Source organism: Leptosomus discolor, chromosome Z, assembly GCF_034619465.1.
Source record: "Leptosomus discolor isolate bLepDis1 chromosome Z, bLepDis1.hap2, whole genome shotgun sequence".
NCBI classification, from domain to species: domain Eukaryota; kingdom Metazoa; phylum Chordata; class Aves; order Leptosomiformes; family Leptosomidae; genus Leptosomus; species Leptosomus discolor.
This window is the reverse complement of record NC_141419.1, coordinates 26,698,774-26,719,840: the sequence shown is the minus strand read 5'-3', so window position 1 is coordinate 26,719,840 and position 21,067 is coordinate 26,698,774. Positions and strand designations below refer to the sequence as shown.

Sequence of the window (21,067 nt, the reverse complement as noted above, 5' to 3'; positions counted from 1 at the left end):
AGACGCTTACAATCTATGAGCTAAAGCATGAATACTTTTTCAGCATCCTTTGCCATAATGACATGTTTTGGTGAGTACAAGTAAGATCAACAAGCATTCCTCTTTGTACTTACCATGTGATTTTTATGCCACTTCACTGGACACAGGGAGTAATACATTGGGTCTTTTTATTGCTCAAGTAGAAAGTGCTCATTACCTATTTATGTTTGTATATAGGAAAAAACAAAGAGTTGTTTCAAGTGGCATACATCACACTGTTGTAGTGGTTGATTTCCTCAAGATGGTCTTCTGGGGTTTTGGTGCAGTTTGTGGAGGCACAGTCGCAGGTCTTGGAGGAGGAAAGCTATTACTGGGACTTATCCCCAAACCTCCATTTTCTAGAGGAAATGGAGGCAGGGGAGGTGGTGGAGGTGGCAGAGGAGGGCACTGGTGTGGCAGCTTTCCTACAGCATGGGCAGGCTCACTGTGCAAATGCACATCCCTGTTTTTAATGTTATACCGAACGTCACAGTCAGGGCAATAGCCATGGTACTGCACTTTTTCACTAAATCGTACCCGCTCCCTTGCTCCAGGCTGAGGACACCGCTCTTTCTCAGGTCTGTGCATCAGAGGCTGCATCGCAACTTTCTCCAAATTACTGTTCGGTATACAGCATATATCTCCGTTTGGGATGCGGCTGGGCCCAATTGGCAAGCCCCCATTTCGCAGAAGGGTACCATTAGTCTTGACAGGGTTGGCCGTAGGAGGCAGTCTCAGAGGCTCATCGCACTTGACGGGCGTCAGTCGTGGTGGAGGTGGTGGTGGATTTGGCTTCCGCAGTACAGTGAGGATAGCCGAGGGGTGTGCAGGTGGCTTGATGAGCGGTGCACTGCCCCGCACCTTGACTTTCTCCAAGCTGGAAGCTGTTGTGCTGCTGGAGCTGCTGTTGAGTGTGTCTGTTTTGGAACTGTCTGTCATCTCATCCTCCAGCTGCAGGTCAGATGTCAGTGTGTCGATCTGGTCAACGACCTGCACAACAGCCAGAGTAAAAACAGTGAGAAAAGCTTGCCCCAATGAAGGCACAGAAAAACAAAAGTAGTCTCCACCATCAATCTTGTCCTTCCCAGAACTGAAGCACCCAAATTTTTTTGAGCATTATTTCTTTTTTCTTGCCAACATAGTAAAATACTTTTTTTTTAAGGATGGCTAGTTTGCTGGCTTTTCACCTGAATACAAAAGAAATATAACTTGAAACACTCTGGGATGAAATTCCGTTTCTTTCCCTCTAGGGTTTACTTGGCAATATCACTGTAAGTGAACCGTAATCCTTCAATATTATGCTTTGCCTTCCAGTGCAGGAGGAGACTGAATTATTTAACTTCAGCTTCTACATGACAACTTCTGAATCCAAATCTTCTGCAGAGTATCTTTTAGCTCTGACCTTTCACACAGTCTAGATTTAAATATGCATCTCTCTACAATCATAAGTTTGGTACACTCTTTCCTGACAATTTTTTAACATCGAGTACTGAGAAGCAACTTCCCTCTTGTATTAGACTGCATTATCTCCCTTTATGAATATTTTCCTTAAGATCTAAAATCCTCTGAAGCGATCCTGAAATAGCATTTGCTGCAAGAAAAAGAGGAAAAGAAGCTTGGTTTCCAAAGTTACAAGCATTTATTAACTCATGCGCTTTATTCCAAGATTTCCTCTACCTCCCACACTTCTGTTTGTAGTTTCTACAATGTTTCTCTTCTAGTCTTCCAGATTCTTTTTTTCTACTCAGCTTTTCACAGGACATGCAACTGATGGCGTCTTTACTAGGTAGTGAAAATTTGTCATATGACAATTAAAAGCCCTTCCTGAAAACTGCATTTCACTCAGTACCTAGCCAAACAACTGTAGTTATAATCTACAGGTAACTACAACACACACCACAGGAAGTAAGCACACATTTAAAACCTGATCTTTATCCTTTACATCCTCACAGAACATACATAATCAGTAGCTGAAATATTACCAGCTAACTTTGGTGCATGAAAAAAAATCTCCTGCCACTGCTTGGGCTCCTTATGGGAGATCTGTGACATTCTGGAGGGAAAGCTGGAGGGGGCACACAAGTACACTTGAAATGAAACTAGACGCCTCCAGTTGTGCCACTGAATCAATCCTTCCTACCCGTTTGAGACTCTCCTTTCTACTTCCTGCTTTCAATAATTTGGTCCTAATACTATTGATTTCAAAGTAAGCCTATTTTTGAGGAGTATAAGCCATATGTTAACTGGAAAAAAAAAAGTGAAAGTCACTACTGAAGGCAGTGATTTTATTCAGCCACACCAGTAACTCACTTATGTGCCCAGTGGTAAACAGTAAATAATGAAAGCAAAACCATTTTAGAACAAAAGAACACTTTAGCTTCCACTGCTCATACTGTAGCTAAGAGTTGTGTAACATAAAATTCATAAAAATTCATATGCAACAGTTCATTTCAGTGTCCTCCTTTTCCTAAAAACAACAAACATGCAGATAACCATGATCCAGAAAGAGAGCCTTCAAATCTTTGAAAAAAATTTATTTTTTTCTTCAAGACTAAAACTGCTCATTTATTCACTATTCAAAGCCCAATATCTTGTTGCATTTCAGTTTCTATTTTAGCATTCTGATTTTTCTCCAATAAAGAATAAAGAAAAATTACACCCTTAAAAGACATTAATTCCCCCAAATAGTCAGGATTTAAAATATTAGTCTAGAAGTTGAAAGGTACAGTTGAACTTTGGTAACTCTCAGATCCTCCAGAGTACAGCATATGGCTACTCTTGGAAATTTCAGAATAAAGGCAGATAAACCACATCTGTACTAAGACAATGCAAAATTCATAACAAGAATGAGAGTTTACAGCAGAAACAACTCGCATTATCACCTTACTTTACATATGTAAACCAAGGCAGAGAGAACTTCTCAGAATGAAACAGTGAACCTAAAGGAACAAGGAAAAGACAGTCATGCTCTGCGGCACTAAGCCTGAAAATCAAGCACCCCTCTGCAAGTTTAGTATAGATTTGTGTAAATATAAATGTCTGCCTACACATGGCTAAATATGCTATTGAATCCTCTGCTGGAATTCAATATGTAATCTTTTACATTAAACTATAACAGCTACAGAATGGATTGATACAACATAAAGCAAAGAAACTCCTTGGCAAGCGAAGAAAAAAAAAAAAAGAGCCATTAAACAGCTGCAGGTGGGAGAGAAAGGAAAGACACATCCATAAGGATGGTCAACATAAGAGCACTGGATAGCTTGAACTGGTCACACAGTACATTGACTTATATTACACTATTAGAAAATACTAAGTTATATTTTGTTGCTTCCTATTGCTTGATAAGAGCTATATTAAAAAGCCAAGAACAAAAATTGATTTCCTTCGTAGTTGGCTTATTCCAACAAAATCCTTTTTTTTTCTCCTCTGTTTTCTAAAGTGATAGTCCCCTCAAAGGATACCTACAATCACACAGGTCCTTAGAAACCAACATCACACATATGAGGAAAAAGCCAGCCACGGACTGCTGACGTGGTTATTCTACAATTAGCTATGGATAAATCTCATGGAGATTACCCAAATAATACACTTCCTTACCTTAATAAAATTCACTCACAATTTCCAATATCAAATTCCCAATAAAGAAGAAAATAAAATAACAAAAATGCACTTTCATGTTATTTTAAGACATACACAAAATTCTAAGCATTTTATGCATTTTTTTTTTTTTTCTGCAGAACCAGTCACAAATGAATGTACTCCACTCAACGCAATTCTAGAGAAACAAAACCTAATGTTTATCATTTTGAGACAGGTACATTAAAGTTGATATTCCACTGGTGCTGTGAGGTTATAACGGTAATTATGCAGCACACCTGTGTCATAAAATGGCAGACCCGAGTGCTGAGAAAATTTGCATCCATGTAAACTGTCCTGATAGTGTAAAAATTTTCTGAAAGGTAACAGAAAAGTCTGTTATGAACTGTCATTGAATTTAAATGACCATACAGTTTATCTCTTGCCCTCTGGGCAAATGTGTAGTACACATCAGAATCTTTTTGTCACGTATCCACTTGTAAAACATAAAACCAGCATAAAATGACTGTGACATAACAACACAGTTTATCTGTCCACATTCATTCCCAACACAAATTGTAATTCTGATTTTTTTTTTGTCCCAGAAGTAAAAATTTAAATAAGATGAAAAAGTAACAGACAACCAGTGACTACACAATGAAACTGATGCAGCTTAAAAAAAAAATCAAGCAGAACAAAAAAAAAAAAAGCCTCCATTTCACAACGCATTTCCTACAAAAGTAACAGAGAGAATATTTAGAAATAAAAAAGCTGCTCTAGTTGTGCAGAATCTGTCCATTTTTAATTTCTGTAACAAAACAGGACTTGATTCACATGTACAAGCATGGGGGAGACATCCTTTTATAGCCTGAGGAGCAACTTAGCCATTAACTGCATTTGAGGTCTGCAAAGATGCCCACTTCTCCCCCACCAGCTATGTCCTGAGTCTTCAAGCTCTGTGGGATCAAGTGTGACACTCTTGAATGAACCAGGACATTAGCTCATTCCTATCCCCTTTCCGGGTTGTTTCTGGACAACAATACTAGGTGCCCAGCAGGGATGGAGCTGGGTTTCTCTAGCTGACCCAAATAAATTAACCAAAGTCTGTTAACACATGTACAGACACAAAATATTTTATCCCGAAACTGAAATTATTCAACAAGTCAAATCTCTGCTTATATCATCACTTTATCCTTAGAAATATGTATGGGTCTTTTGGTTGGCATTTTTTTGTGTCCCTTTTTTTTTTTTTTTTTTTTTTTTTGACAACAACTGGGTGTCTTTACCACACAATGAGCAGAGAAAACAATTGTTTGGAAAAAGCAAATTTAGTGTAGATATTACATTTATCCTTCACCTCCAGTTTACTGACTGAAAATTATTTTGTATTTTCTTGTCCTTTTCATTTTTTATGTAGACACTCAAGCCTTTCTTTCCAGTAACATTCAAACTAGACAGAAGATCAGCAACAGCATGTGTAATATATGTACATAAGAATTTACAATCACCATTTAGAACCATCAATCAATTGATGTGAATTAGATCTTATCTCTATCTAAACTCTAAACAGGAGGGGTATGTTTAAAAAACAGCAGTATATTTAAAGACCAACAGTAGCTAACAGCAATTTACCAAATTAAAAAAAAAAAAATCAGCAAAAGTAGAATTGGAGGTACAATTCACAATTATTCTGCTTTTTCTTTTTCTTTTACATTTTTATGTAGACACTCAAGATTTTCAGTAGATTTGGGAAAAACGTTAATTATGAACATTCCAATTAGGAAACAGTCAAGCGCTCAAATGCACCACTGCTCCTAAATTGCTTAACCCAGAGGGGCTGACTATCTCACCTGGTAAGCTGCCTCCTTGTGGAGTACCTAACTACATGAACAGCTTCAAGGAAAAAATCGGTGTTGTATGACTATAGGAAGACCACGGATATTTGCTAAAGCAAAAGAATGCTACTGTTGTTGAGTTCTTGCTTGTCAACACACTAACTTTTAATATTTTAATTTTTTTTTTAAATCTTTATTTCAGAAGGTTTTCTCAAGCTATCTAAACTCATAACTTCAATATTAAAAGAGTGTAGAAATATACAATTGAAAAGATGGTAAGAAGTAATCAGGGGTACTTTCCTCATACCAGTACAATCCAAATCTTCATAGATTGCCATAGATGCTTGAGATGTTTTACAGACAAGCAAAACAACACATTTCTCTCTGCTTCAAGAGCTTTCATGTTTGGATTAGACACAAAAAACTAAAGAATGAGAATAAAATTAAGCCAAAGGAAAATGACAGATCTGTGGTTAAATCTGAAATTTGTCCTTAATTTTGTTAGATAATTTAAAAATTATTTTTCTAATAAATAAATGCTATGAATAGTGTCCACCAATGAAGTACAAATGAAATCGTTAGAAATAAAAAAAAAAAATCGTTAGAAGCTCATCAAAGAGGACATGTGGAAATGAAAACTCCACACTCCAGAAAGGACACAAAAGAAATAAAGTACCTGTGCAGGAGCTGACAAACAGCCATTGGGAAGAATAAAAGCAAACACGAAGTAACCAAGCATTGCTTCATGCTGAGAACTTGCCAGTAGTAATTTCTAAGAGTAGGCAATGAGGCAAGATCACTAGATTTTTAAGATGAAAGTGCAATATAAAACAGTGGTTGCACTCTGGATACACTTGAGCAATAGAAGTTGAAGAAGCCAAAGTGAATCAGTGGATGAATGGTGTAAACTTGATTCCTGAAAGTGAAAGAATAGTGTAGAGAGAGCTAGGAAAGAAAAGGCAGCCGTGTAGGAGCATACCTCACAAGGAGCTGAAAAAACATGAGAAAATGGCTGAAGTTCTAGGAGTATTTGTGAGAAAGACTGCATGCAGAAGTTTATACACGTAACTTTTAAATTTATACAATATGAAGGATGTGTAGTAACAGTGCACGAGTTTTTTTTCCCACTTCACTAAGATTAAAAATGAATATGGTTTGTGTGACATTTGTAAGATAGAACCATAAGTAAACTGAGACTAAAGATGTCACTATTTGGTGGCAACTTTCCTCCCTGTTGTCTCTCTCTGGGAGTGCATGGCATATTAACTGTCAGAGAAAATGTAAAGCTTCCTATTGTAGAGAAAGGTAAGATTAAGTTATGTACTACTGAAAAAAACCCTTTACCAATGTGCATTTAGACTCAGAAGTTCTGTGCTGCAACCATCAGTTTATGGAGAATGAATTGGTACTACCAAAGTAAGGAGGTAAAAAGGACAGAAATACTACCCACCCGCAATAAAAAAGAAAAACAAACAAAAACAAAAAACATCTGGAAAAACAAAGACACTGAAGTTGCAAACAATTTGCTATGCAAAGATATCCTACAATTAACCCCATCCCTCAAAGTTATCAAACTCCGATATTAAATTGCCTAAAAATATGGAGCTAGCATAAAATATTGCTTTTTCACTGAGGTCAAACTACAGTCCCTTTTTAAAGTAACTGAGAATCTCATCCAAGAAAATATCTTCTGATTATCAAAAGCAGACTATGCTGGCCTAATATTTCCATTGTTTGAGTTGTACATGTAAGTTTTGTCTGTTTTTTACCTCCTCTGCTAAGGCACTTCTGTGGGTGAATATCCTAACTCAATTAGACCAAGGTTCAAATTCCTGAATTTCTTAATGGATGCCAGGATCTTATTACAAGAAACTAACTTGGCAAGAATAAGACTAAACATGACACTGAAACCAACAGTTTCTTTTATTACTTAATTGTATCCCTAAATTTCCCTGAAAAGAGTATCTACAACTAGTCACAAACAATTTCTACAGAGCTTCTCTTTGTGAGATTATGTGATACACATCCACAAATGCATATGCAATCTATTGAGAGGTTTCTTATCTCCTTACAATAAATGCTTCACCAGGGTTGTTGTTTTTTTTTTTCTCCTGTTTAAAGGCAGCAGGAAACAAGGCAGAAAGATACTGATGTTCAATGAATATATAAACTACTACCTGCACTAAATCCACCAAAGACAATTGCCATTGTTTTCAACTGTTGAGTAAAGAAGCAAATTTATTTTCAGAAAGAGAAGTAATACACTCTTAAAGATTCATAAACTTTTAAGTTCACAGAACTTCAAAATTATAATTTTTCCTATGATGTCCATTCATTTTCACTGTTTGTATGTTCTTCAAAGTTTGACGAAGCTTTATAAGTAAGATTTCTTTTTTAAAATGACTTGCTTCTGTGCAGGCTAGTATCTCTCAAAAAAGCTGTATAAGCAAAATGCAAATAGTACTTAGCTGTGATATTACTTCTTCTGAGATGGAATAGTTATAATCCATATATTACTGTTTAGTACTACACCACAGCAGTGTGCAGCTACGAGGTATGATTTAAGAGCTTGCTGGAAGTTACCAGGAAAATGATTAGAGACAGATACTGATCTTGATTTTAAAACAACTGAAATCAAGTCAGGTCATGAGATGAGCATAAGTTTTTGCTTTCTTACTCTGAACTAAAAAAATCACTGGGGAAAGGAACAAAATTAGGTGGTATTCTTTAATTACAAACAAGTGTAACAAAAATCTCCCATTTTCATTATTTTTTTAAGCAATTCCAAAGACTTGCAAAGTTTTACATGGATAAATTTTGCATTGCACATGCAAAATTAACTATGTGACAAGCCAGAAGAAGAAATATGTAATTAACAATAAAACAGCAATCAGCTCTATCACAGAGAGGCTACTGATGCCTTTAAGTAAGGAAGGGGCAAACATGCTGTGTCAGTAGCTCTAACATCTTATGATCGCATCTCTAACCCTACAAGAAATTGTTCGCTTGCTATAATTACTACAGGAATCTTTAAGACAAGCTGTCAAACTATCTACCTTCCCATCATCTTAGCTTATTATTTCCTCTAGAGTTACTCGCTCTTTGTTGACAAAAATGAACGCTCAATATAACTAAGGACACAAACAAAGCCTTCTCCACATCAAGTCTTTGCCTGTGAATCCTGAACCACCACAGAGCTAAGAACAAATGAAAGGGAGGTCCCTACTAACTGTGAGAGAGCCAGTATTTCCCTCCACAGTTTAAGTTTCATAACATCAGAGTAAGACCCTGTTCTTAGTTGTTTATGTTCCAGCTTCAGTCATCCATGGTCATATCTTTTGCATTTGCCACAGATAACTTCTCTACACTGCCTGCTCCCCATTCCCAGTGAATACTTCCAGGTCATGGAGAAATTTAGACTAGAAACATAAAGTTGTGTAAGCCAAAAATTTGCAAAAAGACACCAAAAGAAGAGCTGTTCTAGGAGAGACAAGTGGCCTAGTTAGTACAATATTGTGAAAAATTAGAAAAAAGCAGGTTCCCAGGCAAGAACACAAGAATAAAAAAGTCACACAGAAATATTTCTTATCCCAGTCTCAAACAATTTCTAACTCAAGGACTTCTTAACAGGGCTTGCATTAAGTAGATCTTGGCATATTTATCTACCATGAAAATGCCTATTTCTGCTTGAACCCATATAAGCTTTTAGCATTCACAATATCTTGCAGTTTCCTACCTTCATGGTACAGATAGACCACTTACTCCTATTTCTGCTTGAGACAAAGTGTTTCATAGACTTGCATATTACTTAGGCTGTAGCTGTTTTGTAAAACCACAGCTATGCAAGCCGTCTCAGCCTTGGAATTTTATTTTTTTTTTAAATCAAATCCATGATAAAGGTCTGTAGCACAGAGTAATAACCCTACAAAACGAAACAAAGACTTAAATAGGTGGCTACACCCAGCAGTCCTTCTGCCACCACTAGTAAGTTATAATAACAGTTTTACAGTGTATCCAGCAGCATCTTCATATCTGAAGCTGTATTAACAAATAACCGTGTCTGTTTATGCTAAGATACACTAGCACAGCACTAGGGATGAATCTGATATTTAATACACACTTCCAGGCAGATTCAAAGTTCAGCTTTCAGGAGATGACCCTTACAGTAGCATCTCAGACAGCTCAGTCAAGTCACCCTGCAGAACTAGTGAAGGGCAAGGTTAGCGTGAGAGCTGTCAGTGTTATCTAAAACATCAACACCATCCTAAGCAAACTTACACACATCTCAACTTGATAAATAACAGAAAAAAAAAACCCACATGCAGCTGTTGTTGCCACCAGAAAGTTTTTGCTACAGAATACATTAGTAACTTCAGCAAACTAGTATTACCCTTTGGAGTATATTATACAGTCATTGATTCAACCTTACCCTCTGTATATAAATGAATTCAGAAAGACATCGTTTCCAATTACAGGGTTTACTAAACTGTACTCTGACATTTGGAAGCAGACTGAACACCAAGTTAGGCTTGACATAAACATATACATAGAAATTTAAGAATATGCTGGACTCTTGGAAATCTAACAAGGCCATGAAAGCTCTGTACCATCATTCTGAATCAGCATTTCAGGTAAAACAAACTGGTAAGCCCATATTCAAAAACTTAAAAGAAAAAGGCTTCTTTTCCATGAAGGAATAAAAAAGAAATAGAAAATGCAGTAAGCTGCTCTCTGTGTTCCCCTATAAGAACTTAACATAGCCATGGTAATTCTTCTGTGCACCCTTTTGTATTAAGTCTACTACGGACATTGCTTGGAAGATCAGAGAGAGAGATGAAGGCAGGTATGTGGCAGGTATTCATAGCATGAAGAATAGTACAATTATAGTTCCTGTCACAGACAAAAGAACCCTGATAAAATTATGATAAACAAACAGAAACCCTGAGAAAACAAAGTAAAAAAACAACCGAACAAAAAATACCTTTCCAGAAAAACAAGTTCAAAGAATATTTGTTAGAAAAAGATAGCTGTTCCAAAATATTAACTGAGTAAGTCAGCATTCCTTATTAATGGTAACAGAATTTCACACTTCCAGTGAAATACTCACATTATCTTGTATTTAATACAGGAAACTAATTAATTTAATAAAAGTAAAGGGAATTAAATCTAGTTTTATGTCACATCTAGAGACACAGAGAGATGACACTTGTCTTAGCTCTAAGGCAACGGAGTGCAATGATTTCACAGGTAGCTCATTACTCAGGCTGAAAGACAAACTACAACTCAGACTCAACACTCAAAAAAAAAAAGCCTCACCTGAGTTATCAGCAACACCTTTCCTTTGCTCCCCTCTCTTGCCCATAATGATGCAGTCACCAAAACTGTGTAAGCATAGCAAATCAATCCACATATTTGAAATCACAAGTATGCTTATCTCTATGGGCAGCAGTGTTAACTAAGAGTTGTTCAAGAACAGATTCCAAGAGCAGCAATTGAATTTGGCACTGCTTGTTCTGAACATTGAAAGGCTCATAACTAGAAACAAGGGCTTTTAAGTACTGGAGAAACGAATGAGGATTACATAATAAAACACAAAGAAATTTTAATTTCATATGACTCATGAAGAAAACTGCAACTTAACAGGAAATCAGCAATTTTCCCTTTATTGTTAGTTATAGTCATGTCAATTATACTTTTTTTTTTTCTTTACTCTTTGAGTATAGGTTTGACAGTGTAGATATATGTGACTATTTAAGCTCATGAAAGTTATGGAACAATGCTCATTTTATTTTGGGCAACACTGAAATCTACTTTTCATCCTATCTCTGAAAATGCCTACTGTAAGACTACAATAAGGACAGCGGACAACTACTTTATTATTTGGGTTTTGTACATTTTTTCCTAAATTTGTGGAATTATAAATTACATTTTCGAAAACATAAAGACTGCAGATCCCTCTTTTTATGCTATTAGATAAGAAAACAAAAAAAACCACTTTGAAAAGGGTGAAGCTGAACATGGTAAAGACATATTTGATAAACTATTTCTGCATACATAATTTTTTAATTCATTGGAACAAATCAGGAAATTTACAAGACAAATTGCTAATCAGCATTCAATACTTAAATGCATATGTAAATACAAGTAAAAAGGCTTCCCTGTAAAAAACTCAATTAATTAATTAATGTGCAACCATTCTGTACATATTTCAGTAATACTTCATGACAGTGGACCTCTTTTATTTAATATAAAGAGGCCAAAGAATAACAGAGCTGTGAAACTTTGATGCGTCTTCTGAATCAAATGTATCTTTCTAAATCAACATTTTAGAAGCTGCAGCTTACTACTGTTTTTCCCTCTCAACACAGGTAACAAAATTTACGTGTCCATATGTTGACAAAAACTACTGAATGGTTAGCCTGTGTATTATCATTATTTCTATTGTTTTCTGAATAGTGTTGTAAAACAGCTGAAAATGCAGTACCATAAAATGTTACAGAGATTTTAGTCCCTACGTAACAACCTTTGCTATAAACATCAGTTCATAATGACTGCAAATACAGTGATCTGACTAATCATACATCATATTAATTTAAACAAATGCTAAATATTTGTCTAAGCTCTTAACTATTACTGTGAACAGCATGTAGAAGTTCCTTAAAGTATGTGCATCCCCAAACTATTAATGCTAATGATGGAGGCTGAACGTTCCTCTGCAGGATTAGAAAGAAATGTACCACTAATCACACAGTTTCCTAGGTACACTCTTCAGATACATTCGTAACAGCTATCATGAAAAAAAGCCTCATAATGTTACATCTCTGAAAAATAATTTAAAATATTTAGCACAATCAAAAAAAAATTTCTAAGAAGTTGGAAAACAGCTTCTGTGGATAAAAACCTGATGATCAGGGGTCTGGAGCACCTCCCCTTTGAGGACAGGCTGAGACAGTTGAGGTTTTTCAGCCTGGAGAGGAGGAAGCTCCAGGGAGACCTTATAGTGGCCTTTCAGCACTTAAAGGGGGCCTACACGAAAAGTGGGGGCAATCTTTTTAGCAGGGCCTGCTGCGATAGGGCAAGGAGTAATAGTTTTAAACTAAAAGAGGGTAGATATAGTTTAGATATTAGGAAGAAATTTTTTACAATGAGGGTAGCGAGATACTGGAACAGGTTATCCAGAGAGATGGTAGATGCCCCATCCCTGGAAACATTCAAGGCCAGGCTGGATAGGGCTTTGAGCAACCTGATCCAGTGGAAGGTATCCCTGCCCATGGTAGGTGGGTTGGAACTAGATGATCTTTAAGGTCCCGTCCAACCCAAACCATTCTATGATTCTATGATTCTATTGCAATTCTTTTGCGTTAACTCTAGTCTTAGGCACTGGGTATACTTATGTGATTTTAAATAAACCACCTCACTAGGCGAAGTATCACTCAGCATCCTTCCTTTTCCTCTGACAGTCTAAAAAAGACTTCAAAAATAAACACATCCTTTTGTTCTAAAACCAAAAAGATGTTCCCCAGGAACAGCCAATATATCCCTTTGGAGACCACATGTTGGGCTGGTGGATTTTTTGACTGAAAGGATTTTATTTGTGAAATAGTAGTCTGAGTCTAGATGGCCTCCATATTTTAATATTTCAGCAGCATTTCTGTTACAGCTCCAAAGCCACATTTAAGCCCAACTGAAACGTGCAAGGAATTTACATTAATCTGGAAGTACTAATTCCAAGCCTGTTGGACACTTATTACAATACAGTTTCAACAGAGCTGAACAGAACTGGACGACTTAGCTTGGTAGACACATTTCTAACTGGTTCTTCTGGCTTCAAAACATGACCCAAAATTGCACAGTGGATTAAGTTTCATTCTAACAAAAAGTTTTTACAAATCCAAAGTTCAAAGCACATTTTAGATGAAGTGACAGCATTGTCTGCTTTTAACAGTAAAAAAGTACTACAGCAGTAGGCTTTTATGCTTAAGATACACCAGCAATACTCTTTCTGTTCATATGGTTTCATTGAAAGAAAAGAGTTTCTGTTTGTGCAGTTAAGTTGAACTATCTGCCTGGAAAAAATAATGTTATGGATAACAATGATTACTATTAAGAAGTTGTATACCTCTTTCAGCTGAGAGGTCTTACTATGGGTAAGTTGCCTTCTCCCCCTTGCTCTCTCAGTGAGCTGCTGGTGACATCTGGAAGTAAGTGTGCTGTAAACTTTGCTCCAAGAATGAGAGAACAAAAAAGATGTTGTAATATTGACCCTACTGAAGGCTTCTTGGGACTCAATATGACTTTTTTTCCATCTGGATGTACTGGGCAGAATACGTAACAGGAGACAGCCCATGGTGAGCTTACACCACTAATAAATAATAGTAATGAATCAGCCAAACCCTGCAACTAGAGAAAGTAATTGCTATGAACCATGCAGGTTTGAAATGAATACTTGGTTGACTTTTAATTATTAGTTGCTCCAAGTTAAATGACTTCCGCTCACACTGCATCACAACGTATTTAAGGAATTTAATTAAAAGTCACAGAATATTCTATCTTAATATTTATGGATAACTTTTTCTTTAGATTCCTTTAAATAAAATGCTACATGCACACAAGTGAAATACAAAAATAAGGAATTTTATCTCATCCTTGGTTCTATATACATTATATGTGTCAAAATGCTACAAAAGTTTATTCAGTCTTCGCTTTCCATGGTTTTGGCCTGAACCACATTTTTTATTCAATATGATAATTATCTGAAGAAAGCTAATAACAATATAATCTAATAAAAACTTTTGTTCCCTTAGGCAGATATCTAAATCTGATCCCTTCAAGTCATTAGTACAGATTTATATGTATTTGAAACTGTGAACAAAAGCAAACTGTAGCTAAGGATTTTTTTTAATAAACAATACAATTAATGATTTCACAATAATTATGGTATTCAAATTAGCATAATATGAACAAAGCCAAGGCAGCTGTTTTAAAAAATACAAATAATGTAATCCAATGTTACACGTTTATATATATTGGTGCTTACTTTTTAGTTAAAGCTGAATTTAATCAAAATCACTTATTTCAGAGCTTGAAGAAAGCTTTCTAGCTGCCTTCCAGTCAAAAAAATAAATAAATTAACAAATACCATAAATTAAGGATGCATGATTGCAAAGGTGAAGGAGTTTACAGCTAATGTCTGCAATGAGATACACAATCTATTTGCTGAGCCATAAAAATGCTTCTCTAACATCTTTAAGTTGCCCTTAAGATTTAGGAAGTCTTCTGTTTCAAAAATCTAGTGTTTGTACCACTAATTGCCCCAACAGAAAAAAAAAAAAAAACAAACCCAAAAAAACAAAACCCCAAACCTGTACCTCAGGTATTTCCAGCACTTTTGAAGGAAGTAATTGTTTCAGAGTGTGCCAAAAAACAATACCATGGAAGTTGGTCCAAGCAATGGCTAATAAATTTTTGTCCTTAAAAGGTCATTAGCTCATGTTTTTGGCACTATTACCTGTTGTTCCAATTCTATTTCTGGTTACACATCAGTTAGGTTACAACGTAAGAAAACAGAAAGTCTTTGCTTTTGCACAATCTGCAAAGAAGCTGGGCCTGTTATGCCTGTAACATGCACTCCTAGCACTACTGAAATATTAAAAGAGAATGCGGCTCTCTCACGTGGTACATGGTATTTGTACTCAGTACCATGACACTGTATTTTTACTGCTTGTTGTTCAGTCCCTCCCTCATGTATTCAGTTCAGATGCCTCTCAATCTGTGGCACAGGTTTCCCTTGGGTGTACTTAGTTTTGCTATTTTTAATGCATGAGAGAATCATGACTTATCAGAACTATTAATTAAAGGCTGAAGGTGGAATTCAAGAGGTCTGTTTCCCTCAGTAAATGAATAGTTGCACTACAGTGGGAAACTGCAGTAGTAGACTACATTGATGCAGAGAGTAGAAAATCATTTCCAAAGAGATTTGCAAAATACAGTCAAGCAGTCAAGATTCAGCACAGCTCCTGCAAATTTCCAACCGAAGTCAAAATGATCCACTCCTTGAAACAAATTGCTGGTACTTAGCCTTTGAAGCTTTGTTCTGGTTTTTGGCTTCCCTACAAAGAATTTTCAAGCATGCTGGCAAAAAAAAAGCTATGGAATATTTATTTTAAAGTTATGTAAATTAATAATTATTTCTATAGTGACAATGACAATAAGAGGAAAATCTGACTCAAAACTCACGGGGAGAAGAGGAAAAAAAGCAGTTTTCTATGATTGCTATACTTTGGTTTCACATTGTCTTCTGGAATTTACAGACATGAATACTTTTTCCTCTTGTTTGTTTTTTTTTAATTGTTTTTAAAGTATATAATATGCAAGCAGCACAATTTCTGCTCAGGTTAATGATGTAATCCCTCCAGTACTAAATAATTTCTTTGATTGCTGCACACATTACTAATCCACTTTGAAGAGTCCTCATATCCAGTCCTTACAATTCCCAGTCCCTTTCTGACATTTGCAGTACTTGTGGCAGCAGGAATTAAATGTTTTTTACCTATTATGTTGAAGTGGTCCTTAGTTGTACAGAGGGAAATTTTGCCAGTGCTGCCGGCAGGATGCACAGAGAAGCACTAGGAAGACAGATCATCCTGTGGAGGTCACCTTGGTTTGCTTTATTCCAAATAAAAATGCAGTCCTACTATTCAAAAGAACATGGCTGGAGAGAAGAAAAGACGTTATGTACAACAGACCTTGGTATAAACATTTTACCATAAATCTCATCTGCTATTGCTGTATACAGCATAAACAGACAGCACTGAACAAATAATCATTTCATTTTCTGGGCTATTAGTGAAAAGACAATTATATAGGTAAGATTCATAGCTATAATTCATATTTTAATAGTGAGACCTAGAATTTTAGATCCAAGATTTGCCCTTTTAGCAAAATAAATATAAGCTGCAAATGTAGACTGGGGTTCAGACCCATAAAACTAGCCTGTAGACTAAGGTAAAGAGTATATATGTCTTATACAAGGAAGTGCTCCAAACTCTGTGAAAAATATCACCTATACTGAGAGAAAAAAAGTAATTCTAAAACGCCTGAAGAAGAAGTACTGCAAATTATTTTAAACTTTTAAATTAAAATTATTGAATACCCTATGGACTTGCATTTAGTTTTTTAAAAGGCTTAACAGAAACTATTATTTTTAGTCAAAACAATTATATTTATTTAAGTTCAAAGTGTAATATCTGACAAATTAGGCAGCTCAAAAAGCGAGAACTCTCTATATTCACAGAGAGTTCTATCCTACTCACTTTCTCTATTCTGTTTTCCTGGTGGGTGTTAAGGTGTTTCTTTTGGGCTAAACATAACACATTAAAGATGAGAAATCAGAGATAAGGAAAATTTAACATTAAATAACAATTAAATTTAATTTATCTTTTTTAGATTATAAGTTTGTACATACCATGTACTAAATACTGCTATTTAATATCTACGTGTGACTTCATTGTTTATTTCTGTGCACCATGATTGTGACATACCCCAACCACCTTCTTGACAGAAAGTACTAGAGGAAATGTCAGGAGCTAAAAAAAACCCACAACTTGAACACAAACAATACTCATAGTTATTTCTACTACTCTTAACATCAGAACAGTTAAGACAAAAGCAGCTCTGCAAAACATCACATTGTTAAGGGTTTAAGTCTTCCCCAACTCTTCTCTCTTCTTTTATATGCACTATTATGCAAGTATTTTTTTATGTATATAGTATATATATATACACAGCATTATATGCATATTTCACACCTGCCATCAAATATTTATAATATACCTGGTTAAAGTGATGATCTCTGCATTTTGTTTGCTTTTTTTTTTTCACTAAGTTAGTAACATACAAGGGCAGAATTACATTGAAAGCAACTGAGATTTTCTTTCTCTGTCATAAATAAAAAAAGAGATTGAAAATATGTTAAGAATTATTTCTTCTGCTGCAATACCTGTGATTGGAGAGGAGCTTGTTCAATGACTTAATGGCACTCATTTTTTTGCAGTATCATGTTGTTGGTTTTACGGTTCGTGATTATTTGAAATAACAGGTAATCTACAGATTATCTTAAAAGAGATCACAGGAAATAGATTCATGCCCAGTGGTTTTTAATTTCTAGCTCTGCTTTTAACGTAACTGTTGTGTTAACTCAAGAAAAGAGTTCCATCTTTATGTGATGCCATTTTTCTCTTTATCTCTCATCCATTTACACTATACACTCTGGAACAGGAGTTACATTTCTCTTGTATGTAACCCTCCCTGCAAGATATGTGCTACTTGTTACTATTATTCTTCAACACTATTTCAGAGCAGAACATTAGAACATTGTTAGCTAATCTTATTGGCCAATTTTGTTGGCTAATAGATTCTCTCCACAGCAGGATAAATAAAACACTTATAGCCAAGTTTCAAGTGTAGATGTTTCAAAACGCAAATATGCCTTTAATTAACATTTAGTTGCAACTTATGCACTAGAACATTTATTGGAAAAAATCCCCAAACAACTCAAAATTCACTTCATCTAACTATATATTGCGGAAAATATGTTTTAGATATCAGCTACTATAAGTATTTGTGGAAATTACATATTTTCAACAGCACGGTGTAAGTATATGCCATATTAGGCTACATAACACTAAATGTCCCCAAGACAATTCTGAACACATCAAACCATCCCTGTCCTCTAAGCCATGTTCTCACAGACACTGATCAGCACACTTATAGCACTACTTGGGGTCTTAGATCTTGCTCCCATTCGAATAATACTCGTATCTGCCTAATTTCTCAAGAAGTGTTTTAAAACACTTGTCCCAGAACCCAAATTTCAAGTCAAAAGCAATACCTATTCTTTTAAAAAAATAAATCAGAAGTAAATTTACTCATTAAATGAAAGATTAAATACTCCCATGCATGAGTTAAGAGTTGAAGTTCACACAGGAACAGAGCCTATAAAACCTATTACAAAAGACAGATATAGGTTGAGAAGAAGCTACATGAAGTAACAGCAAAGCAGTGGAGTGACCTGTCTTAGCAGGTAAGCCATGTCATCTTTAGTATTGAAAGATAAAACTTCCTGATCAAGTTTCAGAAGAATTTCAGGCTTCAGCTTTCATAGGATTATCCACCTCAAAATCACCATGCTTTGAGGGAAGAAGACAACAAAGTATCAGACTGCAGAAGTCCCCATCACCACACTTTTCATAATTTGTACTGATCTCACAGGCTGCTTCTGACCTGTTAACGTCTGGCTTGGTGCTCCAAGTATCCATGCAGTACAAGCAAGTTATATCGGAAGTTAATAAAGGGATACACAATTTGTGTCAAACTCACTCAGACTTTCGAAGCTATCATGTCTCTATATCTATTTCACTGTCCATTTGCAACGTTACCTAAATTATACACTATAAATTTTCTGTCCCTGCTTGTTCCTAGATCTCAGGAAACTCTGAATGCTCTCCAGTACCCATAACTGTTAATAAACTAGAAGTGATAAAAACATAAGTATCTCTTGACACAGAATTGTTCACAAATTCTCCATAAAGTAAACTTTTCCTTACATATTAACCAACACAATCTCACCCATCTGAGCTCTTCTCAGACATCATTCAGCTTCTGGCACTAAGTTCCAAGATACACTGAAATTCATGCACTCATTGGTTACACAGCACACAGATCACGCAGCGTTAACTTAATTAGCTGGTTTTAAGTCACTATTGAAAATACTACTTTTTCCCACAAAGGACTATCAGAATTTGTAGTGAGCATTTTTTCCAATGAAAATAAACACCCATACGGTTTCTCAGTGTCTAGCAGAAACAATGATACACCGCACAAACATGCAGTCATTTCAAAATCGGTATTACATCGAATATAAAAAAATACAGATATGTTGCATCTATATATACAAACAGTCACAACAGCAAGGTAATGAAGTTCAAAAACTGCTCAGCTTATTCATAAGCTTGCATTGTGTGAGCTGCCTTACGCACAGGTATACAAAGAACTCAAAATTTCTAGCTCCTCTGACATACAAAAATATAAATCTCAGAACCAGGATAGTTTAATGTACCATAAAAGAAAAATGCTGGAATGCTACTTTCAAAACAAGAGAAACATTCTCTGTTTGTATTAAAAATGAGCAAAAAAAAATAATTGAAAACCAGGCACCAAGAAGCATTAGCTGTGGGATTTTTCACTTAGACTTTCAAGTAGACCAATTTCATACGGAAACTGGAAAAAATTAACTTTATATCTTTCAGGTGGAAGTGACTGAAAAAAAGGAGAGTGTCTACTACTTCAGGGACATCTAATAAGATGACACTAATGTATGCAGTAGTCTGACACTGAAAAAGGACAGCCTGCAGATATAGGTCGGCATGATAGCATCAAATAAGCAGTGAGTATAAGAAAGGTTTTAATTTGTTTGTTTGGTTGGTTGGTTTTTAATAATAAAAGTGATTGAGGTAGGTAGCATGAATGTTCCTTCTCTAGTGAGGAAGCCAATATTGAGGTCTTTCAGAAGCTTAGCAAGGGGAAAGCACAGTTGTGTTCAGACTACCTAGTCACAGTTTATAGGCTACTGAACACAGTAGTGTTTACAGTCTTCCTAAATTTATTACGATAAATGGAGTTAACAGGCAGAATAGAGTCCCGACAGCTAAAAGACTGACTCTTTTAAGTATTACAACTGTAGTATGATTTCTACAAAAAAGTACACTCACATTACAGATAATGAAATAAGGATTTTGTTCCCTTCTTAATTAAATCAGTGTGTTTCTATTCACTGACGTCAGATTCTGATTCCACAGATAAAACTAGGTTCCTCACAACCAAGAAGTATAACATGAAATGATAGCACTGTTATCTAAAACGAGAGAAAGTCAATAAAGAAAACATTATGATGATATAAAGGTGGCAATAACTAGGGGAATCCATGAGCCAAGATGTTGTGGAAATACACATGTTCATTCACGCTGACAGTTTTTACTGATGCAGTGGAAGAGAGACCTGCAGCGCATAAGAATCAGTATTTTTTCTCACTGGGCTGTAGTAAAGGGTGAATCCTAATTGGAAAAAAACTCCAATAATACAGTTCTTTCCACTGCTATTAACAGCAGCAGAGTTACTTTTAATCCTTCTCTCTAAGGGGAGAGTTCGGATACGAGAATTCATGAACATGTAAATAAATAAATCCAGGCTGTGGAAATTAATCTTCTGAAACATACATATTTAAGGCAGGCTGCAATTATTTGTTGTATTCATAACAAACCAGAAGAGTTTACTGAAAGTTGTATATTAGACTTTAATTTAAAAAAATCCCTCAGCTTAGCTAGAGACCCAAGTGCATCTCATTCTCAGATTAACGTGTTTACTTACAGAAAGAAGCAAGCAGTAAAAGTCTTTATAAAACCAGCTGATGGCTGGAAGAAAGCACTGGCTTTCAAACACACAGGATCTTTACTAAGTAAGAAAAAAAAAAGAAAATGGATTTTAGGTTTTACTTCTTTTCAGCCTTCTGACCAGTTCAATTCCTTTACACATCTACTTCATTCTTTCAATAAAATGAAAACTTTGAAAAAGAAAGAGGA

At 35.6% G+C, this 21,067-nt stretch overlaps 1 protein-coding gene across 1 annotated transcript in view; it reads right to left on the bottom strand.

Moving 5' to 3' along the window:
• Positions 1 to 249: 249 nt before the first annotated feature.
• The window catches only part of PRR16 (proline rich 16), a 113,541-nt gene continuing 92,723 nt past the window's right edge, over positions 250 to 21,067 (bottom strand). The window contains exon 2 of the mRNA XM_086480316.1: positions 250 to 1,008. Coding sequence (XP_086336442.1) covers positions 250 to 1,008 — 759 coding nt within the window. The remainder of the gene's footprint in view (positions 1,009 to 21,067) is intronic.